Genomic DNA, 27,962 nt, shown 5'->3' on the forward strand with positions numbered 1-27,962 from the left:
GCCAAGACAAGCACATGGTGGCAACATACAATTGGATATGAGGTAATGGTGTCAAGCATTCATTGGCCAATTGATTAGGGTTTGCAATTAGAGTTGCATAGTTTATCATCTTTTATATATATATAGATATAGATATATATTTTTTCCGGTGTATTTTGTGAATTAATTTTGTTTTAAAACAACCATAAAAAAAAAAAAACAAATCAAGATTTTGGCACCAAAAAGTATCGAACACGGTACCAGCAGAAAATAAGATGAACCACTTAACCACTTGGCTATAAGAACTTTTTGGTAAGTTATGCACTCGGTAGCTATATACGTCCTCCGTCCCAAAACATAAGAATTCATTTGTTACTGCGCGTATGTCAATGCATAATTTTGATTACAAATATCTTTAATTATCTAGTAGTAAAAATTATAGAAATTTAATATTTTAAAAATATTCATCGAAATAAATCAAACAAGATCTTATAGATTATATTTACATTTATATACTTTTAAAAAAATATGGTAAAAACAAGACATATAAATAGTGCATTTAGTCAAAGTGGTTCTTATAAAACGGAACAGAGGGAGTATATGTCTATTTCACTGTGTTGTTAGAATTAATATATAATATTTGTCAATTTTAAATTTAATCATGTAATGTATGCATTAAAATTAATTGCCTATTGTTTATCAAAATTAATTATTATGAATTAAATGTTAATATTATTTTTATAAATTTAATTAATAAGAAAGTCATCAAAACCATAGTTTTAATGAAAGGGCTGTCAAGTTTGACTAAAATCTACCGACATTTTCTGCAGATTCTGAATTTTATCAATCCGATCGTTCAATATCACCTAATTGGACTGACAAATGATTGAGAATTGAAATTATTACGCTCGGACACCAAATGCATAGACAGATTGCGATAAGAGTGTCGAAGGAAACCTAGTTTCAATGAAAGGGCTGTCAAGTTTGACTAAAACTACTGACATTGACTGCAAATTTCAAATTTTATCAATCCGACCGTTCAATATCACCTAATTGGACTGACAAACGATTGAAAATATGAATTTTTATGAACGGACTCCGAATGCATAGACAAATTGTAATAAGAGTGTCAACGCAAACCTAGTTTATATGAAAGGGCCGTGAAATTTGACTAAAACTACTAACATTTACTGCAGATTTTGAATTTTATCAATCCGACCGTTCAATATCACCTAATTGGACTGACAAACGATCTAAAATTGGAAATTTTACGATCGGACTATGAATCCATAGACAGATTGCAATAAGAGTGTCGAAGGACACCTAGTTTATATGAAAGGGCTGTGAAGTTTGACTAAAACTACTGACACTGACTGCAAATTTCAAATTTTATCAATCCGACCGTTCAATACCACCTAATTGGACCGACAAATAATTGAGAATCAGAATTTTTACGATCAGACTCCGAATGCATAGACAAATTGTAATAAGAGTGTCAACCGGACTCCGAATGCATAGTAAAGTCTATGGTTAATAGTGCCTCAGTTGAATCGAAATACAATCTTAAATAAAAATATACTTTATTTTTAAATTATACTCTATTTATTTAGCCAAATTATAACTATGAGTCAAACAGTAGGGTTAATAGTGCTTCAATTTGAACCAGAGTATAATATTACGTCAAAATCTAGAGTTAATAGTGCTTCAATTGAACTAGAGTATGATCTTACTTTATTTTTAAATTTTACTTTATTTATATACTTTTTAATTCATTAACTTCAATTGAAGTTTAACCGTCCGTCAGGGTTAATCGTGCTTTAAATGATATAACTCATTAACTACAAAATGTAATAAAAACTCTAAAAATATATTAACTCATTATCTCATTAGAATGATAAAATTGTAAAAATAATATTAACCGTCAACAAATTTAATACTACAATTCACTTTCTTAATCTTTACAAATTTTTTAAAAAAATCTTATTTTTAAAGAGAGAAGTACGTAAAAAAAAAACTATAATTTTATTTAATTAAATATGCTGCAACTACGTTATAATCAATTAATTCTAATCCATATAGGCATGATTAAAATGTAAAAATGGTATGTACCAAAAAAAAAAAATGTAAAAATGGTACAACATAACTTAACAGAAATATGTATATATGGATTGTATAAGCCCAACAAGAAACTTTTCCTGCCAAGTTGGGAAGTGTTGTTGATTTTTTGTCAAAGGATCCCTGTTCGAATCTTGCTTGTACCAGTGTTGCGATTTCTTTCGCTGTATTTTTATCAATATTGTTTAAAAAAATATAATTTACAAAAACGATTCCAACAGAAGTCGAACACACGACATGTTGGGAACGGAATAACGCCTTAACCGCTGCGCCAAGTGAACGTGTTGTTATTGCATATGCGTTATGTAATATTTATAAAAGTAGCGTAAACATATTAAATTAATCATCTTCAACCTTCAGCCGGGTCACTCCGACCCGGTTTCAGACCCGCGTTGTAGCAGCCTCAATTCCGATAAACGCAGTAGTTTCAAATTATAACTTCAATTAGATTTTGAATCTCATAATCGATTTTGGATGAAAAATCTTTTTTTGGCTCAACTTTGATGACAAATCTAAACATAGAAGGAAAAAGTGTTTGGAATTGTCAAACTTGATACAAAATATATTTGAGTTCACTCGCCTTTGGACTACAGATCTGGGGTTTGCTTTTGCAATTATACACACATCAAAAGCATATTAGTTGCAATTATTACAGATCATAAGTTTTAAATCATAATAATTAAATTATAAAACTTATTGGATATTAGTTTTATGATCTGTAATAATTGCAACTTATTTTATGATTACAAATTATACACACATCATAAAATAAGTTTTATGATTTAAAACTTATGATCTGTAAAATTATGATTACAATAAACTTATGATCTGTATGATTACAAATTATACACACATCATAAAATTATAAAACTTATTGGATATTAGTTTTATGATTTAAATCTAAATAAAATAAGTTTTAATTATTACTGTAATTTTAATTAAAACAAGGACTAATATAGTAATATGCAATAAGTAAAACTTTCATTAAAAGACTCACCATAGACCTTCATTACACACTAATGCTGATGTGGAATCAGCTACCTTTCTATTGGACAGTTGACCTGACTTCTTTTAAGAAGTGAGTTTTGTGACTTCTTCCTAGAAGCTCCCATTTTGTTTTGTGGGTCTCATTTATAATGATGTATAGTTATTGGTGAGATGTGTTATTTGTAGGGCCTATTTAGAACTTTTTAAGAGATGTTGGGTTGGAGGGATTAAGTACTTATTATGTACTATTATTAAAAAATTATAAATGAGTGATGTGTATACGAGAAGTCCAGTTAATTACTCAAAAATGAGTATCTCCATTGTAGATGCTCTTATTATACCAAAAAAAAAAAAAGAGAAAGGGTAATTCAACCATATTTTCTTTTATTAAATTCAATGTGAATTGACCAAAAATTATTTTTCCTAAGAGTTGAATCGGTTTCTCACGAATGATTCTTCTTATGAGAAAAATTCGTTAATCACTTGAATCTAATATCTTCGTTTAATCGTGATAGATTTGAATATAGTAACACTCAACACAAAAAGTTTATAAACATTAATCCATGGCATGTTAATTCAAATACATGCTATAAGCTTTATTAATTATTGATTGATACACAAATTATATAACATAGAAACAGGCTGACTATTGACTAAGCAGAAATTTATTTAATTAATACAAGCACACACAGGTGATCATATGTTAACTGTTAAGATAGCCTGCCTAGCAGAGTAGCGACATATTTTACATGACAAACAAAAAATCTTAATGTGGCCTGAATGTTTTCCATTTGTGCAATTCAAGACCATTTGGCATTTTTGGGGAGTTCAGGTTCCCTCCATTTGAGATTTTTTTCCCAAAATATACTCCTACCCCCCTCTTATTTCTCGTAATACCCCCCTCTCAAAATTATTTCCCGTAATACACCTCTCATGAGACAAAATCTGACGATGCAGCAGGGGGGGAAGGGTAGCGCCATTCAGAATGGCTCCATTGCCTTTGGGTAGCGCCATTCTGAATGGCTCTATTGACCAAGGCTAATTTTTTTTGTCTTTTTCATTTACGACGACCAACCATTTGAATCACCGGGAACTCAACGTTTCAATGAAAATTTAGAAAATGCTTACTATCCCGGTTAATCTCTCCCTCCCATGCGCACAGGGGCGGCCTAGGCCCATGTGCGACATGGGTCGTGGCACAAGGTCTCTTAAAATCGAGGGCCTCAAAAAAAAATTATAGGGTAGTAGTATTAGTAAGTTAGGGGGTGTAAAAATTAATTATGTATGTTAGAAAATGTTGTAAAGGCCCAGCCCAACAATGTTTTCCTAACGAAAAAAAAAAAGCAGCGATAGAAGCCTGCGTTTTGCGTTCCTGCGTTCTTTCAGAAAACCTACGACCTGCACCTGCCTCCATTAATTCACCACCAGGCCGGCGTCGACCTGCCTCCTGCCACCATCACCAGGCGTCGGTTAACCACTTAACCTCCTTCCTTCTATTCTCAAAGGTAAAAACTAAATTTTACAAGTTAGGGTTTGTAAAATTTGCAATGTAAAATCACAATTTTGCTATTTTAATTGTGTTTCCCAATTCCCAATTCCCATCATTCTTTTTCTCCCAAAGTTAATTTTGCTATTTTAGTAATGATACCAATAGTGTTCTCATATAATTACCAATAGCCGTAGACTGTAGTTATGCAGTATAACGCCGGTAGCTACTGATTTAATTAAAACACAAAGTATAAAATTTTGGTATAAATTATAATCTACTTTCATCCTTATTATAAAATTTTGGTATTAAATTATAATCTACTTTGATAGAGTATTTGCAGAGGATTTAATTTCATTTTATGCATGTGTTGTCATTATGTGCAGTAGAAGTTACTGTAAGAAATATTGGCCTTGCCTTTTCATTGCTTTGTGTTGGGTTATATACAAAGAGAGTTTTCATACTATGTTTCTATACAATTATGACTAATCAAATACAATAATTGCTAATCAAATACAATTATTGACTAATCAAATAAAATCATAGTCTAATACACCCCCGTAGTCAAGACAGGAGGTTGACGAATGTTGAGACTATCACGAAAATCTTCAAAGAGTTGCAACGGAAGTCCTTTGGTGAATATGTCAGCAATCTGGTAACGAGAGGGAACATGTAAGACTCGTACTTGGCCGCGAGCAACTTTTTCACGCACAAAATGTATATCCATCTCGATGTGTTTGGTGCGTTGATGTTGAACTGGATTGCCGGATAGATAAACTGCACTCACATTATCACAATAGACTAGAGTAGCTTTTGTAATTGGGCAATGTAGTTCTAGTAGTAAGTTTCTGATCCAACAAGATTCAGACACGACATTAGCTACTCCGCGGTACTCGGCTTCTGCACTGGACCGAGAAAGAGTGTGTTGGCGTTTGGCAGACCATGAAATCAAATTCTCACCAAGATAGACACAATAGCCAGAGGTAGATCGCCTGGTGTCTGGGCAACCGGCCCAATCCGCATCAGTGTAAGACACCAATTGGCTGATAGAGGAGGGATATAAGTGAAGGCCAAAATCAAGAGTGCCATGAATATACCGAATGATACGCTTCAGAGCTGACATATGTTGTGTTTTAGGGTCATGCATGAATAAGCACACTTGTTGCACAGCGTAAGAGATATCGGGTCTTGTAAAAGTTAAATATTGTAATGCACCGGCAAGACTTCGATACTCGGTTGGGTCATGATATGGATTTCCAGAAGAGCCACTGAGTTTTGCCTTGGTGTCGACTGGTGTGGGTGATGACTTGCAAGAGGACATGCCTGCTCGTTCTATAATTTCCTCTGCATATTTCTTTTGAGACAGAAAAAGACCACCTGAATGTTTAGTGACAGATATTCCCAAAAAATAACTCAGAGGACCCAAATCCTTCATGGCAAATTCAGAGCTAAGTTGAGACATAATAGAGTCACGAAGAGCATCAGAGGAAGCAGTGAGAATTATGTCATCCACATATAGAAGGATATAAGCAGTATCATTACCGTGATGATAAATGAATAAAGAGTGATCAGAGATGCTGTGAGAGAAACCTAGTGTGGTAACATAGTCAGTGAATCTCTGGTACCAGGCACGAGGTGCTTGTTTGAGACCATATAGAGACTTCTTGAGGAGACAAACATGCTCAGGATACTGTGGATGACGAAATCCAGGAGGCTGGTGCATATACACGGTTTCATCAAGATTTCCATGCAAAAAAGCATTCTTGACATCTAGTTGATGAAGGCACCATGACTTAGATAGTGCAATGCTAAGTACCATGCGGATAGTGGCTGGTTTGACGACCGGACTGAATGTTTCACCACAATCAACACCGGATTGTTGATTTGCACCATTACCTACAAGTCGAGCTTTGTATCGCTCAAAAGAACCATCAGATTTCTTTTTGTGCCTGAAAATCCACAAACTTCGAATAACATTAACATTAGAGGGACGAGGAACTAATTCCCACGTCTTATTTTCAATAAGAGCATCATATTCCTCTTTCATGGCCATTTTCCAATTATGATCATTTAATGCATCAATGGGATTTGTAGGTAAAGGAGAGATAGAATTGTGGGTTGATGTATGTAGGTTGAAAAGTATACGGGGTTTGACAATTCCATGTTGTGCTCGGGTTGTCATTTGAGGTGAAAGTGGTGCAGGAGGGGTAATAGGTGTCTGAGTAGGTGGAGAGGAGGTGGTAGGTGTTGTTTTTGTAGATGAGATCGTTGTTTGAGAGTGAGAAGATGTTTTAGCTGTAGGTGTAGGTTGTTGGGCTGAGGGGGTTGTTGAGGGAGGGGAGGTTGTTTGGTTCGTGGTTTGAGGGTAAGGAGTTTGTTGAGTTGTTGGTGATGATGGTTGGGTTACTCTTATGTTGGGAGAGGAGGCCGGTGTAGGTGTGGTGTACATTTGTGAGGTAAGAAGTGGGTTTATTTCGTCATCTAGGAAGTTATAGTTAGTCGTTGTAGGAGCATTCATGGTGGAAAAGGGAAACGTATTTTCCTCAAAAATAACATGCCGAGAGATAATGATTTTGCGACTTGACAATTCATAACACTTATAACCTCTATGATTAGACGGATATCCTAGAAAGACACATGGTGTAGACCGAGGTTGGAGTTTATTCCTAGTGGTGGAAGGAATTAAGGGATAACAAAGACACCCAAAAACTCTAAGGTATGAATAAGATGGGTCTTTTTGGTAGAGAATTTTGGTGGGTGATTGGAGAGTGAGTTTCTTATTTGGAAGTATGTTGTGTAGGTAAGTGGCCATTTGAAGAGCATGGTGCCAGAAAACCGGTGGAACAGAAGCATGAGCAAGGAGGGTTCGGATTATGTTATTGATTGTACGAATTTTTCTTTCGGCTTTTCCATTTTGAGGGGAGGTGTGAGGACAGGAGAATCTGAAAGACATTCCATTTAGTTCACAAAACTTATGAAAGAGAGCATTATCATATTCTTTGCCATTGTCACATTGAAAACATTTTATGTCACGCTCAAATTGTGTTTTAATGTGAGCACGAAATTGTAAAAAAATAGAATGTACTTGTGATTTGTTTGAGATTGGAAAAGTCCATAAAAAATCAGTAAAATCATCAAGAAATAACACATAGTAGCGATGTCCCCCGGAGCTTAATACCGGAGAAGTCCAAAGATCGCTATGAACGATGTCAAAAGGCATATAAGTAAAGGACAACGAATTATAGAAAGGCAATTTTATTTGTTTCCCAAGTGGACAAGAGTGACAAAAGAAATCATTTTGAAACTTATTACATAGCAAAATTTTATTTCGATGAAGAGAATTTAAAATGGGAGCTCCTGGATGTCCTAAACGACTATGCCATAACTCGGTAGATGAAGCGGCAAAGGCAGATGGTGGTAATGTTGTTGTGTTTGGTCTTGTGGGAACAGGGTAAAGGTCACCAGAACTATTACATCTCATTAAAAGTGTTCCTGTCTGAAAATCTTTCACAGAAAAACCGAAAGGATCGAATTCAACAGATACATCATTATCAATTGTAAATTTTCTGACAGAAACAAGATTTTTTATAAGTTTCGGTGCATGTAAAACATTGTTTAAAGTTAAGGAGTTCGGTAAAGATGCATGTCCACAACCAATAACAGGAATATGATGACCATTTCCAACAGTAATATTATTACTCATATTAAAATAAGATGTGAGATTACCTCCATTGCCCGTCATATGAGAAGTCGCTCCGCTGTCCATATACCATTGATCATCAGGAGGAGAGGTGGAGAAACTATGCTTAGCAGCCTGAATGTCAGTCGGAGCGGAATAAGATGAGCTTTGTTGACTGTTTATATAAGGAGGAGTTGCCATGTGAGCCTGCTGAGGCTTGGGACCTAGTATGCCTGATTGTTGATAGGGAGCACCGAATGTCAAGTATTGACACGGTGGAGTCCATGGATATGCCCAATGTTGTTGCGGCATGGGATAAGCAGGAGTGGTCCATAGAGGCTGCTGATAAGGAGACTGAGTCCACTGATGTTGAGGCTGGAAACGGCCTCTACCGCGACTGTTGCGCTTATAGCGTTGAGTTGTCATGAAAGCAATTATTATTTTTATTTTTTATACTGTATATTTCACCACAACTCAGAAACACGCGTTTTGAAATTACATAAATAGTGGGAAATACAGTGGCAGCGCAGATAAATCTTCACACGAACGGAGGAGGGAAGGGAAGCACTTGACCGGATGAGAGGCACAGCGGAATTGGTTTTGCACGATCGGAAATAGTCACGATCGGAAATACTGCAGGCGGTGGCGGCGGCGAGAAACAGATCGACGGCTAGGGAATAATATGAGGGAGGTTTGCAGCGCAGGTTAGGGAAGAAGAAGAAAGAAAAGTACAATGAGAGTGCACTGTATTATTTGTTTCGGTGGTCAAAAGTGTTGTTTGGTGATCAAAAGGAAGTTTGACAAATCACAAGTTTTATTAAACATGATGTAGGGAATGAATTATATGATGAGTCGGTGATGAAACAAGAAGCTTAGATAACCATGAAATCAAGAGAGTGAGAAATTGGTTACAGATACATGCCGCCGGTGGTGGTAGGCAAAGGTTAGGGTTTAGGATCAGTACCTGATGCTTACTGATACCATGTAAGAAATATTGGCCTTGCCTTTTCATTGCTTTGTGTTGGGTTATATACAAAGAGAGTTTTCATACTATGTTTCTATACAATTATGACTAATCAAATACAATAATTGCTAATCAAATACAATTATTGACTAATCAAATAAAATCATAGTCTAATAGTTACTAATACAGACAGAGCTACTGATTTTCTTTTAATTTCCACTAATGCTGAAACTATAGTAGCTATAATGTTAATCACAAATCCATGGATTGTTTTAATTGCTAATTACGTTCTTTTTTTTTCTTTTTTTACCGGTTCAACTTCAATGTTCTATTTTTTTCCCTCAATGCCTCCTAAGTCACTTCCTAAGGGTAGGAAATATGATTGTGGATATGTAAAGCGTAAGAAAAAGATAAGACTTGAGAAATTAACTCAATCTCAATCAGGAGCTATCGAAAAATTTATTATAAAAGAACCACAAAATGTTGAAAATATTGATGCTGATATTGTTGATGTTCAAACTGTTGATATTGAAAATGCTGAAAATGTTAATAATAATATTGATGTTGAAAATGTTGTTGATGATAATGAAAGTGTTGATGTTGAAAATGAAAATGTTGATGATGATAATGAAATTGTTCGTGCCGAAAATGTTGATGTGAATGATATTGGTCATGATATATTTGATCCAACTATTTGGGATTCTCTTGATTCTAGAATGCGAGATTTGTTAGTTACAAAAGGTCCTAAAAGAGATTGTTCTATTGTGAAGGGTCCTAAGGATAAATTTTCTAGACGCTTTTTAGCTAATTGGTATACTAGAGTTTTGCCAAATTGAGAGACATGTGATAGTTTTGCTTTTGTTGTAAAGTTTTTAAAAGAGGGATTGCTATTGGTCAATTAGTAAATGAGGGTTTTAGTGATTGGATACATGTTAATCAAAGACTGAAAGAGCATGAGACTTGCATGGAACATGTTAAGAATATGACTACTTGGTATGAGTTGCGTCAAAAGTTGAAAATTTTTCAAACTTCTTGATAAATCAATTCAAATATTGATTGATAAAGAAAATGATCACTCGAAAAATGTTTTAAAAAGAATTATTTCAATAGTGAAATTCCTTGGTAGAAAAAATTTGGCCTTCCGTGGTCATAATGAGAAATTGTACCAAAATAGCAATGGTAATTTTTTAGGTTTAATTGAAATGGTAGCTGAATTTGACCCAATTGTCCAAGAACATGTAAGACGTATTACAGATGACAATCTTCATGTTCACTATCTTGGATGATCTCTTGGATGACATACAATATGAAGACTTGATTGATGAATTTGCTTCAAAAAATGCAGCAAGAATGAGTCGATTTAAGTAGCGAGAATTTTTTTTTATAAGCAAAGTAACTATAATGTATTTTGTTATTATTGTTAGACTATGAATCTTTTTTATGTTAATTACAAGAATGATTATAATTTTATGTTATTTGCAATTTAAATCGATGATGATTTTTTTATAAAAAAAAGTTACGTTTTTTTTTATTAAAGGCCCACTTTCATATTTCGCACAGAGCCCCCAAAAACTCAGAGACGCCACTGCATGCGCATGCAGACCCGACAGGAAAAAGACAAAAAAAATTAGCCTTGGTCAATGGAGCCATTCAGAATGGCGCTACCCAAAGGCAATGGAGCCATTCTGAATGGCGCTACCCTTCCCCCCTTGCTGCGTCGTCAGATTTTGTCTCCTGAGAGCTGTATTACGGAAAATAATTTTGAGAGAGGGGTATTACGGAAAATAAGAGGGGGTAGGGGTATATTTTGGGAAAAAAATCTCCATTTGAGATAGTTTTCATTTAGATTTAGTCCATTGATTATATAGGGATGTGTGCCATGTTTAAAAAAATATTTAATGGCTGAGATCATACCTCCAAAATAATAACTTTAATAAAAAATCAAAAGAAAAGTGTAGCATGTCTTTTCTTCTTCTTCTAACGCATTCTTCACATCACATCAGCAACAACAGCCGCCTTTCTCTTTCAGTCGCCACCGGCCATATCTATCTTTCCCAACCTCTTATCCACACACGTGCTTTGCCGTCATCGACATGAGCAATAAGAGAACCGTAGCTGCCGAAGTCGTAACAAGGCAACCCAACAATGACATGTCCTTATGTTTATGGTTTGTTTATAAAAATATGATTCAATTGCATCCACAAATGACAATTACTGGTTCATAGAATTGTGACAATGAGATTGACATGTCGTTTTTGTTTTATTTGGATGTATGGTTTCAGTGGCATCACAAACTCTATGCTTTGTTCACATAAACATTGGCAACACTAAATTATACCCAAATCAATTTTATGAGATCTACTGTCACGTTCAAAATTATTTTTCTCAAAACAAAATTATTCCCAAATCAATGTTAATGGAAGAAGATGAAGTGCAACATCAAAGATTAAGATTAGGGAAGACAAACATGAACGGCAGCAGGACGGCGATGGAACTGGCGGCGCCGCTGCGAGTGAAAGAGAAAGGAGGACGGTTGTGTTGAATGTTGATACACATTAGAAGAAGAAGAGAAGGATGACGTTATTTTGATACGCGTAAGAAGAAGAGTAAAGGTTTGATCCCAACCATTAGATTTTTTTTTACACATGGCGCACATCCATACAATTAATGGGCTAAATAGAGGTAAACTTCAAGGAAGATTCTAGGAAGAAGTCAAAAAACTCACTTCTTGAAAGAAGTCGCCACTGTGGCCAATTAATGAAACAGTTGAATTAGTCAATTGCCACATAGGATTATATGGTGTAGAAGGCTTACCATACATCTTCATGTTGCAAACAAGTCCCTAACAAATTAAAACTTACAAAATTACCCCAAACTTAATATTGTTTTATTAATCATAATTCCCAAATAATCAAATCAAATAATCAAATAATCAAATCACAATATCTGTTGTTTCATTGTTCGTATTTCCCCATTCACCAGCCAACCTGTTTGTTCTTCGTCCACCATTGTTGAACGAAGTGATTTCTTCAACTTCGTCGTTTCATCGTTCATCAACATCTTATTTTCTCACCACCCAACCTCTTTTATCTTAGACTCTATCGTTCTCCTCCACCATTGTTGAACGAAGTTCGAGTTCGACATTCAAAAATCAGATGCTCGTCTCGTATTAAGGTAAACGATTTACAACTTTATTTGTAATTAGGTATTAAGATATAATGATATCAAATTTTAATTTGGGTTTGTTAAATTTGATTTCAATTTGTGAATTAGGGTTTTCTAGTGGAGCTCGTAAATTAATTTGGGAATTAGGTTAGATACCTTTTGATTTTAGTGTTTAGGTAATATGGTGGTTTTGTAATTGATGCTGAGCTGAGTTTTGTTTGGTGACAACTTGTGTTAATTCAGGATAACAATGGAAAACTATGATGAGTTTGTTGATGTTGATGTTGATTCCATTCATTCAAGTGAACGTGATTCATGGGACGAGGAGTTGGACGATGAAGAAAGTTATTCGATATCTAATATGAATCAAAGTTTAGTGGATGGCGATCATTCAGCTGATAATGGCAATGATGATGGAGATGCAGTTGGAGGCAATAGCCAGATAAGGTTTGATACCATAACTGCTGAAGAAATTCGTTCTATGGAATTTGCCACTCTTAATGAAGCTTATGACTTTATTACCGTTATGGTAAGTATAATGGTTTTGCTGTTAGGAAAGGTGATAGTAGGGTAAGAGGTAGTGAAGGTAATAAAGTAATAAAAATGAAGCAGTTTGTATGCAACAAACACGGTGTAAGAGAGAAGAGACACTTAGTTAGGATAGATAGGAAATTAGAACATAGACGTTTGACCCGCACTAAATGTGGAGCCAGGCTTCGTGTGAAATACAAAGCTGAAAAGGATAGATATGTAGTTTCAGCTTTTGAAGAGACTCATAACCATGAATTAACCCCAGCTAGGTTTGTGCACTTACACCCCGTATATCGTAAAATTTTTGAAGTAGATAAGGCTCAGGTGGATAGTCTTCAGAAACGTGGCATTAGAACATGTCATATAATGGGGTACATGGTTGCACAGAAGGGTGGATATGCTGATGTTGGTTTTACAAAGAAAGATTTGTACAACTATTTTGATAAAAAAATGCGTGCTGTTATTAAAGATGGTGATGTTGCCGCAGCTTTAAACTACCTGAATATGAAGTCGTCTAGTGATCCCATGCTTTATGCTGAGTATGCTGTAGACAACGTTAATGGAAGAATGAAGACTCTTTTTTGGGCTGATGGGATTAGTAGGACCGACTATTTTTGTTTTGGTGATGTGCTTGCATTTGACACGACTTACAGGAAGAACAAGTACAACTATCCGTTGGTTGTATTTTCAGGGTGTAACCACCACTCTCAAACAGTAATTTTTGGTGCTGCATTGGTGTCAGATGAAACGATGGAGACGTATAAGTGGGTGTTGAGGTGTTTCCTAGAATGCATGGAAGGTAAACAACCAAAAGCGGTGGTAACAGATGGGGATGGGGCAATGAGAGAGGCCATAAAACAGATATTTCCCGATGCTAACCATAGGTTATGTGCTTGGCATTTGAATAAGAATGCAAGTGAGAATGTGAAGAACGGAAATAATTTTTTGGACGGTTTTTCAAAGGCCATGTACTCAAATTTTACAATAGATGAATTTGAAGAGTATTGGTCACAAATGATTAAAGAAAATGGAGTGCAAGGACATCCTTGGGTAGTCAAAATGTACGAGAATAGGTCACTGTGGGCTACTGCATATCTACGAGATAATTTTTTTGGACGTATAAGAACTACGTCGCAGTGCGAAGCTGTTAATGCAATAATTAAGAGTTATGTCAGGAAGCAAGGATGCATTTTTGAATTTATGAACAACTTTGATCAGGCTTTGAGAGATTATAGAAATAATGAGTTGGTTGCTGATTTTAAATCATCGTCTACAGATCCTGTGTTGTCGACGCAACTGCCTGTGATTGAGAGTCATGCTGGTAAAATATATACGGCGGAGCTTTTCAAAGAAGTTAGACATGAAATATTGAAAGCCGGTGAATTGATAGTTAGGGAGAAAAGCGAAGTCGGGGGTAGGAAGACTTATATATTGACAAAATATTGTAAGGATGGTTATGAAAGAAGTGTTGTTTATGATGGTTCGACATTTGAGTGTTCATGTAAGAGGTTTGAGTCCCGTGGCATTCCGTGTTCTCATATTTTTTACGTAATGAAGGAAGAACACGTTGATCGTATCCCAAGCAATTTGGTTTTGACGCGATGGACCAAGGATGCAAAAATTCAGTTTTTGAACAGCAGCAATTTTAATGATAATGTTGATTTGAATACGATTGCCGAAGCTCATTTTGGTTCATATTGTACTGTTTTAACAGAGTTCTGCAAAGAAGCTTCAAAAAAAGATGGTGTTTAAGCACAAATAATGGAAGACCTTATGCAGCTGAAAAAAAAAGTATTGCAGTAAAGATGATGATGCAATCGGTACACAAAAGTCAGCAGTAGGCGATCCAGTTATGGTTAAGTGTAAAGGTGCTCCAAAGAAAAACAATAATGTCGCAAAATCTGGCAGGCGCCGTTCAAATGGCAAAAATACAACTCCTAATTCGAAGAGATGTTCGGTAATTTTAATAAATCATTATTTGTTTGTCAGTTTTATATAATGTTTTACTGGTTATCGAGCATTGTAATTGATATTGTTAAATTTGCAGGGTACACAACAAACGACAGAACAAGTGGCAGAACCGAATGTCGATTTGTACTCGGTGTCGATTTCTGATTCTGTAAGCCAAATTGCTGAGGTATTATATTTGTATTTTTTGTTATTTGGTTATTATATTCTGAAAGCCAAATTGCTGATTTGGTTTTGGTTTAAATATTGCGTAATTATATAAGCAATTATGTTGATTTTTCAGAAAAGGAAAAGAAAAGAAGTTTGCAATGTTCAAAGAAGTGTGCAAAACAAAACTTTGTATCCGCCGAGATACCGCGCTGCTACCGTTACGACACCTGCACATATGGAATTACAGAGCTCAAGCAGAATTATGAATCAACAACTGTATCCTATGATGCTTATCGTACATCCGATGATTCAACCGATGCCCCTACAACCCATATACCCAATGTATGGACTGCAACCTGGAATGCAGCAAGGAATGCAACATGGAACGAATGTTGGTCAAAGTTCATGCTATGGTCTGCTACAACATGTTATGAAATCTGCTAAGAATGATTGACTATTTTGAGTAGATTTGAATGTATTTTGGTAATAGTTAGGTAATGTTTATGGATGATTTTGGGTGTAATGTTTGTGGATAATTATTTTGGAGATATTGAAACAAAATTAAAGTTTGGGATTCGATGTTTGTTAAATTTAATTTATACAAGTTTTATTAAAGTTTGAGAAATTGATGCAAGTTCATATTGTTTGCTGAATATGAACAGAGGAGGTTCGAACCAGGGACCTGAACATGATGGACAAATAACATATCCGCTAGACTGTGACAATTTCATTTGTATATGTTTCATTCCGTAATTATATATTTATACACTTAGATCATGTTTCAAAAAAAATTAGATCTATATTTAGTTTCTATAACACATTTAAATTACATTAAATTAAATAAAAAGGACCAAACATAAAGTCATTTTAAAATAAGTGGATTACAAAAAATAAATAATAATAAATATCCCAACTTACTCAAATTAAACGAGGCATTATTAACGATAGGTTTTTGCCAAGGGTTAAATTCTTATTATCTCGTCAATACGACATATACTCAATCAAATGAGATGATTTGCGCATTAAAATTAAATAAACTAAATATTCCATCTCGCTCGAATTTGACTCGTGCGTTATTGTCGGAATACTTTTCTAAATGTGGTTATGATCCGATTCACCCGAGCTACTCTACGACCTATTATCTCGTCAATACGATATATACTCAATCAAGTGAGATGATTTGCGCATTAAAATCAAATAAACTAAATATTCCACCTCGCTCGAATTTGACTCGTGCGTTATTGTCGGAATACTTTTCTAAATGTGGTTATGATCCGATTCACCCGAGCTACTCTACGACCTATTATCTCGTCAATACGACATATACTCAATCAAGTGAGATGATTTGCGCATTAAAATCAAATAAACTAAATATTCCACCTCGCTCGAATTTGACTCGTGCGTTATTGTCGGAATACTTTTCTAAATGTGGTTATGATCCGATTCACCCGAGCTACTCTACGACCTATTATCTTGTCAATACGACATATACTCAATCAAGTGAGATGATTTGCGCATTAAAATCAAATAAACTAAATATTCCACCTCGCTCGAATTTGACTCGTGCGTTATTGTCGGAATACTTTTCTAAATGTGGTTATGATCCGATTCACCCGAGCTACTCTACGACCTATTATCTCGTCAATACGACATATACTCAATCAAGTGAGATGATTTGCGCATTAAAATCAAATAAACTAAATATTCCACCTCGCTCGAATTTGACTCGTGCGTTATTGTCGGAATACTTTTCTAAATGTGGTTATAATAAAAAAAAATTGTAATAAAATTTTATAATTTTTTTTTAGATCTGTGTTAAATTTTGTTATTAAAAATAAAATAAAAAGGGAGAAGTTAGGATACGCCAAACGTGCGTGGAACCCAAATGGTTTCATTGTGATATTGGAACGGATATATGCGTGTAACTGTAGGTATCGCGTTTTCCAATACAAACACATACTAAACCTCTTCACTTCCACTCCTTCTCCATACTTCTTCTCCTTCTCCATTAAGTCCACAAAAAAACAACAAACACTTCTATCCGTTCCGAAGTTGAAGAATGACAAGATCGACGAGAGCGACGGCATCAACCTCGAAGCAAAGGTTAGATTTGTCATTCGCCGTAGTAAAAAACTCGTTTTTCCTCTGATGTTGTTTAAAAGGTTTCTGCTTTTGCATCATACCCATGTCTTCGAGCTGTTCGTGTAGTTTACGCCGTTTCTATTGTTGTTTTTTGTTATTTTGATTCAGATGCCATGCTCGTTTTTTTTATTGTTGTTTTTTTTTTTTTAAAAAAAAAATACTTTTTTTTAATATTGATCTATAAGAATCCTTTGTTAAAAAAGGAGAAAATAGTTGATTGATGTTGGATCTCTAATTAAAAAGAGGAAAAATTTGATTTTTTTAAAACTTTTGTAAGCAGTTCATGTAGTTGTTCATGTTTATTTGCCGAAAAAATTAAAAATAATGAAATGGTCACTGTAACTTGCTTATATGATGATTGCATGTAGATTTCGTTGCATCTTTAATTTTTTTTTATTTATTCCGAAATGGTGTATTTAAACTATAATTTGTGGCTTTGAAATAGGAACAAAAACAAAAACGTTGTCCACATTGAGGAAGAGATTGAAACAATCTACATCAGCTCGGATGATGAAGAGGTTGTTGAGGATCTTTTTGGTGAATGGGGCTGGGGCTGGTCAAAGGAGGTTACTGCGGCTCTTGAGAATTGGAGGAAGCCTCAAACATTGGTAAGTTTATGAACTGCCGCATCTATATGCTTAAAAAAAAAACGTATTATTTTAAACTTTATTAAGAATGTCCTTACCAAAAAAAATCTTAGTAATCTGTTTGGTATGACTGAGTTTTTTTAACATGTTTATGAGTTTAGTTTATGGTTTTATGTATTACTAATTTTAGTTTAATCTCTCATTGTTATTACTAATTTTTGCAAACTGTGCAGCATGTCCCATCTTGGATCGTTCAATCAGTGTTGTTTCATAAGAAAGGTATTATTTTGGATTCAGTGGACAACGGCCGTACTTATCGGTGCAGTATTTTGGCTCCGCCCGACAGAGGGATGTTTGTGAGATATCTTGGAGATGGTTGGTATGCCTATTTGGAAGACCTAAAGCCAAGGATTGGTGACAAGTTGAACTTCATTGTGTCGAGCTCTAAGACCCGCTTGATGGTGAAGTTGATCCACCGCGAAGATCGTCGTTGATTTGACCGCGTCCTCTTTCTATGTCCTACTGCTTTGATATCTATGGTGTTGTAATCAATGGTGTTTTAATTATGTATGAACTATGTTTAATGACTCGGTGATTTGTATGTCTTTTTTTTTAAGCTTGTCATGGTTGTGTTAACTTCTAAGTACAACATTTGAACAATTATGAATATATTATGGTATTTCTATTTGTGGTATGAACATATATTTTGCTATCATAAAAAGTGTGAAAATGAGATGAGTTGCAAAACCAACAAAACATAAAGGCATAAAGGAAACAAAATCACCCCATACCTCAAAAAAATATATGTTCGACGTAAAAAAGAAAAAAAAAATGGTTTCTTTGTAAAACATTTTGTAGATGACATTATTTTGGAAGTTGTGTAAACTAATAAGTACCATTGGTAATTGTTGCTACAAATTGTGGCTGTTCTACCTACCACTATAGGGTTTCAGACTAGGAAGCAGCGACGCTCCTTAGGTTAGGTGTGTCTGTGTCGGTGTCCGGCACCGATACTAACAATTATACTGAATTATGTTCGACACCGATAATCCTTAGATTAGGCGTGTCTGTGTCGGTGTCCGACAACGACACTAATAATTATACTAAATTATGTCCGACACCGATAAACTAAATAAACTAAATGTTCCACCGATAAACTAAATAATTATACTAAATTGCGGTTTGCTTCGGTTTTGGATTACAAATAAAAAAATCCGATCCAATCCGATCCAATATTATGCGGTTTAATTTGGATCGATTTTTGCATATCCAAATTATATATTGTAATTTTTCTTAATAAATATAAATATAAATATTAAAAAAATATTAAAATAAATTAAATAAATTTTAATTTTTAAAATTATAAATTGTAATTTTTTTCCCAATAAGGAGTAAAATTTTAAAAATTGAATAAATGCAAACACACACGTGCGTGGAAACCAAAAGTTTTCTTTTGAACGGATACCATAACCACACCACATATGGGTGGAAACCAAAAGATTTCCCTTTGTGTCTTGGTACTCGGTACTTAATATTTTCCTAGGGAAACGAAAGATTTTCACTTTTCCCTTCTCCAACATCACGACGGATACGAAACCCTTACCCTTCTCTTCTAAGTGTCCAAAACTGAAGATCGGAGCAACCAGAATGGCGTCCTCATCGAAGCAAAGGTTGGTCTTTCCACTGTTTTTCGCTTTCGCTTTTGATCGACAACATGAGTTTGTGTTATTCGTTGTCGTTTGCTTCCTTTCGTTGTGTTTTTAATTTCTTTTCATCGCATGTTTTTAGGATTTAAGTGTTATTGTGCTTTGTAATCGTTTTATAGGAGTTAGTTTTGAAAAAGTTACCCTGTAAATGTCTTCAATAAGATATGCATGTGATTTTTTTGATAAAAAGAGTAAAAAAAAAGTTTTTTTAAATCACAAATTTTATATTTTTTCATACATCAAGATCTGAAACGTTGATGGTTCGTTGATTTACCAAATTTTGTCTTTGTTGTAGAGGATGTTGTTGTTATTTGAGTTGTTGATGTTTATTGCTTCCTTATTAGGTATGTTTTGTGTTCGTTTATTGATCTATGAACTTTTACAATCGTTGTTGTTTCCCTTTGTTTATTTAGGACAATAGGCGTGGTACCAGTTAAGACAGAACCTTTTGACGCAATATGGATAAGTTCAGACGATGAAGGTGATAATGTTGCTAAGGGGTTTGCTAGGAGGGTTTCTAGGAGGGTTGATAGGAATGCTGATAACAACGGTGCTAATAGGGTTGATAAGACGGCTGATAACAACGGTGCTAGGAGGGTTGGTAAGACGGCTGTTCAGAATGTTGCTCCTAAGGTGGTCAGAAAAGAAAAGGTGGTATGGATAACACCAGTAACTAAAGCTATGCAGAGATTGAAAAAAAAACAAACACTGGTATTAGTTTAACTGTTATTGAATTTGTTTTAGTTTAACACCAATAACTAAAATAATGTATTAACTGTTATTGACTTTGTTTTAGTGATTGAATTTATCATATAATGTTGAATTTATCCTATTTTTACAGCATATTCCTAGCTGGGTTGTGAAGCAAGCTCTATTAGGGAAGACCGAGATTAACCTGCGATCTGCGCAGACGAAGCGTACATATGAATGTGCTATTTTAAATTCCGGACGCTCGTTGCAGAGATACATTGGTGATGGTTGGTATGACTATGTTGATTTGCACAAGCTAAAAGTTGGTGACATCCTCCAGTTTTCTATGAATCCGCCTTACGACCTAATTGTTGTTTCATTGATACGTTAGAAGACTTGTAACTGACTTCACTTGATGTTCGGCTGAATCGAAGTTTGGTTGATGTGTTTATTTCTGTTTTATGTTTAATTATGTAGTTGTTGAATATTAAGTGTAAAAATGCTACTTTTATATGTAGCCAGACATCAGTTGACAATGTGTTTGTCAACATATTTTGAATGCAATCAGTTAAACTCTACCTTATTTGGCCTGATATATCTATGTTGTTAACTTGCTTCGTCGATTATTCATTGTTATGTCAAAAAAAAAAAAACAAGACCATGTTATGGAAAAAAGACTTTGTTTTGGTGAAAATCGAAACAACTCCATTAAGAGTCAGAATGGTCGTAGTTCACTTAGTTTTCAAATAACTAAAGATTTTATTTTGAGTAAACTCCAATTTCACTACTATGAAGGAAGTTGATAAGCTCAATAAACATCTGATTTTGGGTATACTTTTCGAGTAAACTCCAATTTCACTACTATTTAAGAGTAAACTCCAATTCCATGCCCCTATGTCTAAATTAATTGGTTAGCAGTTAATGATGGTATTGTATTGATAAGCTCAAATAAGAGGTATACTTTTTCAGATTTATTAACTTTGGGAAGTTGAAAAACGCTATAATGACTCCACAACCCTATAATCACTCTAACCAATCTTGTCCCTTATCCCTAATGTCCACTTCTTTAGTCCACATTCATTGAATTTTAAACTTCGATTTTACAAACCAAAACTTGTAAAAATTAAGATTAAAAAAAAAAAAAAAAACGATTATCACAATCCAACAATATTTGGGAAATTAAAAATTTCAAACAAAATTACTTAAATTAATTAAGTAAACATTATAACATAAACAAAGAAAATAATCCAAGAACAAAACAACAAATTCTTAAACATTTTTTATGTCTTCCTTTCGTTGTGCAGTTTCATCTTCATCTTCTCCCCCTTATTGAATTGATTTTCTTTAAGAATTGAAGCCACATCTTGGAACAATTATGAGCAGTTGCAACCACAACTGTGTGTCCCACAGTTTCTCTCGGAGTCTTTGTAATCCAAAAAATTTCTGGGTTCAGGTTCTGATTGACGAACATTTGATCGAACATTTGGACGAGCATTTGGACGAGCAGTTGGCCGCACATAAGGAGGGTGGCCTTCAATTTCATCATCCCAAACGAAAAGATTACAACTTTGAACTCCCTGCAAATGTAATTTCAAATTAAATTTCAATCAACAAAATCTTATTCAACCCTAACAAAGTCTGATCGAAACAGAATTACCAAGTATACAACGATATGTTAGCAAACCTACCCCATGAGTTGGACATTTCCAATATCGTCGTTTAGGATTTTCGCCTGAATTGGATATGTACATCCTCATTGGTTTATTGCAATCACAGTCTGGGATTTGGACTGCCATTGAGTTTGCAACAAATGAGGAAGACATTGTCTAAGAAAAGTTGTGAATTTAGGGTTTTCGGAAATGAAAAAAATATATATGTGGGATTCGAATTAGATGGAGAGAAGAAATGAGTATTGAGAAATTAGGGTTTTCGAAACATGAATGAATGAGGTCTTTATATAGCATTATTTGAGACTATGATTGGGTACAGAGCATGCGTCAATCTACTAGGCGTGGCTACCGTCAGATAAACATTAATGCTTGTGATTAAAAGTTGATATGATAAATCTCAGCCATCCAACATCACACAGGGCTGTGATTATATATAATTTAATGCAGCACATATAGCTCTACTCTCAGAATTAATGTAGAAGATATAAACTCTCAAATATAGTTAAATTTATCCGAGAGAAATAAAATGAGAAGTTAAATTCAAATTTATCCGAGAGCATAGCTAATAAAATGAGAAGTTAAATTTTATGAGAAAAATAAAAAAATGAAAGTTGAGTTTGTGTACGAATACGCCGTGAGATTTAGACCGTAACCCTAACAATACGACGGATACACTAAGTTCCTTCTCCGACAAACTTAAATTCAAATTTATCCGAGAGCATAGCTAATAAAATGAGAAGTTAAATTTTATGAGAAAAATAAAAAAAATGAAAGTTGAGTTTGTGTACGAATACGCCGTGAGATTTAGACCGTAACCCTAACAATACGACGGATACACTAAGTTCCTTCTCCGACAAACTTAAATTCAAATTTATCCGAGAGCATAGCTAATAAAATGAGAAGTTAAATTTTATGAGAAAAATAAAAAAAATGAAAGTTGAGTTTGTGTACGAATACGCCGTGAGATTTAGACCGTAACCCTAACAATATGACGGATACACTAAGTTCCTTCTCCGACAAACTTAAATTCACATTTATCCGAGAGCATAGCTAATAAAATGAGAAGTTAAATTTTATGAGAAAAATAAAAAAAATGAAAGTTGAGTTTGTGTACGAATACGCCGTGAGATTTAGACCGTAACCCTAACAATACGACGGATACACTAAGTTCCTTCTCCGACAAACTTAAATTCAAATTTATCCGAGAGCATAGCTAATAAAATGAGAAGTTAAATTTTATGAGAAAAATAAAAAAAAATGAAAGTTGAGTTTGTGTACGAATACGCCGTGAGATTTAGACCGTAACCCTAACAATACGACGGATACACTAAGTTCCTTCTCCGACAAACTTAAATTCAAATTTATCCGAGAGCATAGCTAATAAAATGAGAAGTTAAATTTTATGAGAAAAATAAAAAAAATGAAAGTTGAGTTTGTGTACGAATACGCCGTGAGATTTAGACCTTAACCCTAACAATACGACGGATACACTAAGTTCCTTCTCCGACAAACTTAAATTCAAATTTATCCGAGAGCATAGCTAATAAAATGAGAAGTTAAATTTTATGAGAAAAATAAAAAAAATGAAAGTTGAGTTTGTGTACGAATACGCCGTGAGATTTACACCGTAACCCTAACAATACGACGGATACACTAAGTTCCTTCTCCGACAAACTTAAATTCAAATTTATCCGAGAGCATAGCTAATAAAATGAGAAGTTAAATTTTATGAGAAAAATAAAAAAAAATGAAAGTTGAGTTTGTGTACGAATACGCCGTGAGATTTAGACCGTAACCCTAACAATACGACCGATACACTAAGTTCCTTCTCCGTCAAACTTAAATTCAAATTTATCCGAGAGCATAGCTAATAAAATGAGAAGTTAAATTTTATGAGAAAAATAAAAAAAATGAAAGTTGAGTTTGTGTACGAATACGCCGTGAGATTTAGACCGTAACCCTAACAATACGACGGATACACTAAGTTCCTTCTCCGACAAAAATAAAATGACTAACAAAAATAAATAAGTAAAATCGTCTCATTTATCCGGTGCAGCCTTCGCACACGCGTTTACATCAACCAACGTGCCATTTAAAACTCGTTTTAATCGGACGGTGGTTAGTATGTAAGTCAGAAAGTCATCCGTTTAACATCAACCATCGGATGACACACTCTGTAGATCCAACCATCCAAAACGTTTACCAAATCACGCGTGACTTTTGACAACTCAAAACCAACTAAACGATTCACTCGTTAATCTCAACTAGACAGGTTTGTGTCTTTTCGCTTCAATAACACCCAAATTAATTTCCCTCCCCATTATCATCATTGCAAACCTTGGTAAACGTTTTGTGTTTACCGAAATCTTTTCATTTCTTCTACCAAGACAGAACAATAAAGTTCTCTCATCTACTCCCACACGCTATTTTTCCAAAACAAACTTCATCTCCCACACGCCATTGTTAAGTCTCACACTTCATCTCCCAGACGCCATTTTTATCCATCGCAAACTTCATCTCCTTCCATCTCAGATATCAAAAAATGGTGGAAACTGTTGGCGATATTCTTCAAAAACCAGCAAGGGGTTACTTTTTGACCGTTCATGTTAGAGGAGAGGTATGTTTGTTGGTTTGATTTCTTTAGTTTTTGTACAGTTTGAGTTTGAGTTAAAAAAACAGAGCATCGTAGTTTTTTTTGCTATCTGAGTAAAAAATAAGAATCTAACTTTATTAGACCTGTCGATTATTTTAAGGAAAATTGTCAATTTGCTTAAGGAAAATTGTCAATTTGTTTAAGGAAAATTGTCAATTTGCTTAAAAACAGAGCATCGTAGTTTTTTTTCTATCTGAGTAAAAAATATGAATCTAATTTTATTAGACATCACGATTATTTTAAGGAAAATTGTAAATTTGTTTAAGGAAAGTTGTCAATTTGCTTAAGCAAAATTGTCAATTTGCTTAAGGACAATTGTCAATTTGTTTATGAAAAATTGTCAATTTTTTTATAACTTTTTTATTTGTTTCCTTTTTAGGTCAAGGGAGAGGTTGAAAGAACTTTTTATGAAGATCACAAAGCTGAGTTGGGACAAGTTTGGCAGCTGTTTGATTCAAAAGGTCATCATCCAATTTTCTTCAAATATTTTGGTAATGACCAGTTTCAGATCATTCCTAAAGATCACCCAATTACTCCCGACAAATTTCCTACTTGGCATACAAAGTCGCGAGCTCTCCGAAAGGCGGTTACCTTCGAAATTACTATGACGGAGGATCCTGAAATTGTGGAATCTTTGGTTGGTATCTCGATCAAAATGTTATCGTTAATTTTTTTATTTAATTATATGAACATAAAATGAAAAAATTGATGGTTATTATGTTTATGTTCTTTGTTGCAAACATTGCCTAAAGAGATGGGGGAGTATTTGTGCGACACAATGCTGGATCAAATAATCATTATTGGAGACATTAGAGAAAAGCACAGGTGCGAGCTAGAGTATCAAAGGGATCCGTTTGCGGTAACGATCTCAAGCGGTTGGAGGGAAGTTGTTGGAATCAATGGATTTAAGGTTGGGGATCGGCTGCTCTTCAATACAAGCAACATCTATGATGACCACACCTTTTATGTTAGGAGTTTGAAATGATATTTGGTGTTGTTTTGAAACAGTTTAGTGTTTTTTATTTTGATAAGAATCTATGTGTAAATTGACAATGTATTTTGATGACAATTGATATTTCGAAGTACTTATTTTGTGAAAATCATGTTATAAACCAGTTTCGAAGTTTAGTATTCAATGCTACTTTTTTATTTCGAAGTACTTAATTTTGTGAAAATCATAAGTTATAGACCGTACCCGTAACAATACGACGGATACGCCGAAAGTCACTCTCCGATAATCTTTAAGAAATTTGAAATTCAAGTTTATTCGAGAGTAGAGCTAATCAATTTAAAATTGAATTTTTTGAAAAAAAAATTAAAAATTTAGATTACGGACGATCCGCCGTAAGTTATAGACCGTACCCGTAACACTACGACGGATACGCCGAAAGTCACTCTCCGATAATCTTTAAGAAATTTGAAATTCAAGTTTATTCGAGAGTTGATGCGATAACTCTGCAAGTGCACAGATCTATCGTGTAGTTTGTGTAGTTTTAAAAGATATCGATCCCACAGGGACTATTTTCTCAATAATTCGCTTGTTTTTAATAAATCGTAAGGTCAAGGCTTTAATCAAAAGAGGAATTCTAATTAATAACTAAAATAAATTTGACTTTTTTTTAAAAAAAAAAAATAAAACTAAACCGGAATGTGATTTTAGTCGCCTAAATGGATTCGGTAATTAAACTGCGTTTTGAAATTATGTTACTTTTTAATAAACTGAAATTGATTAAAAGATACGCGTCTCACACTCTCGCGCTATTGAGTAATATCGTATAGATATAAAATAAATGTTTCACTTTCGCTCTCGCACTTACTTATAAAAATACTTTTTGAAAATCAATTCAATTTAATTAAAAAGATCTAGTTTTCTCAAAACAACATTAGTTTAAAAATATAGTCTCACGCCGTCGCGCTATTGAACTGATACTATATTATATAAATGAATGCTTCACTCTCGCTCTCACATCTATTTATAAAATACTTTTTGAAAACTAATATAGTTTAATTATCTTTAAAGAGCTGTCGCGGTGTTTAAAAATAATGTTCAGTTTTTACTATCCGATATAAATCTCACACTGTCGCGCTATTAATTTATACCTTAGTTAATTTTCACTCTCGTGCAAAATCTTTAATTTAATTATTAAAAACTGATACAGAAAACTAGTTTAAAATATTAAGTAAACAAATTAACCATCGAATCCAAATTAGCTTCCAATTTCACATTCCAGTTTCAATAAATTAGCTAGACATAGTTGCTGGTAACAACATAGTAATTAAATAAATAAACATAACATAAATAAAGTAATGATAGGTACTGAAAGATGTAAAACTTGAACAAACAGTGACTGAATTAAAAGAACAATAAAATAAATAGAACAAGAGATTAGAACCTTAATAAACTGGAATTGAAAACAATGTCACCGGAACAAGCTTGAATGCTAAATTGAATGAAAAACAGAAAAGTAAAATATTTTCTATCTGCTCTTAAATTCTAATAATGAAGCGTTCCAAATAAACTAACTAAAGCCATCTATTTATAGGCTGAGAAAATATTTTTCTGTTAATCCCTTGATGTGTTTGCGTGCTATTCTGAAGGAGGAGATAAGCTTTGATCGTGCCGCCCGTTACGATAGGAGTGCGATCTCCACATGTTAATCATTTGCTAATAAATAGCACTTGGCGGCCAACATGATCTTTATGGTACACGTCATATATTGTTTGATAAGTGTCTAATCTAATAAAACACGTGTGGTCACCATGATCTTTATCCATGCCATATATTGGTGAATTGGGCTGCTACATTGTGACTTTTGTGGCCCAATTGGGACTTGTTTGTTTTGGCCTTCACCTCCCTTTTTGCTTCCTGACTCGATCTAATTCTTTATTAGCATTTATTTTGCAACTTATAAATTATTTGGTAGCTTCCGGACATTCCTGAAATACATAAAAATAATAGTAATAATACTACGAAAAATGCAGAGAAATAGTAAAATACTAAGCTAATTTTATTAAATAAATAGTGCATTTTTCGGTGTTATCAAACTCCCCTAAACTTGAACCATTGCTTGTCCTCAAGCAATTTAGCTTGCATATAGAAAACATTTAAAATACTAAGCAATTCATAAATGTAGACTTAGAAAAACGATACCACAAATACTCATATGTGGTCAGAAATTCAAATCAGCTAAGAATAATTAATTAGGTGCTTATTCAATCAAGAAGGGTATTTCAACGACACACAAAGTTCTCCCTCTTAAACATACCGAATTCGGATCATGCCGTTGTACTAAAATCTAGATCATCTCCTTTGTTTTATCCTTTTTCATTCTAGACAGTCACATTAAGACCCTTTATCTATGTCACACACATGGTAAGAAAATCGGTTAGCGATTTTATTCATTTTTTTTTTCTTTCTCGCAAATTATCTTGATGATGCAAATTTTCGTATTACTTTCACAAGCAATATTCAAATATACATATATATTCA

The 27,962-nt window shown here is 34.2% G+C and overlaps 1 protein-coding gene across 1 annotated transcript; it reads left to right on the plus strand.

Annotated features, from left to right (window-relative positions):
* The first annotated feature begins 11,211 nt into the window (after positions 1-11,211).
* Positions 11,212-15,636, plus strand: LOC123893746 (protein FAR1-RELATED SEQUENCE 5-like). The gene is made up of 4 exons (XM_045943547.1): positions 11,212-12,384; positions 12,619-14,863; positions 14,954-15,043; positions 15,158-15,636. The coding sequence occupies exon 2, from the start codon at positions 12,979-12,981 to the stop codon at positions 14,656-14,658; it is 1,680 nt and encodes a 559-aa protein (XP_045799503.1). The 5' UTR covers positions 11,212-12,384; positions 12,619-12,978; the 3' UTR covers positions 14,659-14,863; positions 14,954-15,043; positions 15,158-15,636.
* Positions 15,637-27,962: the final 12,326 nt, after the last annotated feature.

This window comes from Trifolium pratense, linkage group LG7 (assembly GCF_020283565.1).
Source record: "Trifolium pratense cultivar HEN17-A07 linkage group LG7, ARS_RC_1.1, whole genome shotgun sequence".
NCBI lineage: Eukaryota > Viridiplantae > Streptophyta > Magnoliopsida > Fabales > Fabaceae > Trifolium > Trifolium pratense.

Coding starts and splice junctions, on each gene's coding strand:
- LOC123893746 (XM_045943547.1), top strand. CDS start 12,979: ATGAAGCAGTTTGTATGCAACAAACACGGTGTAAGAGAGAAGAGACAC.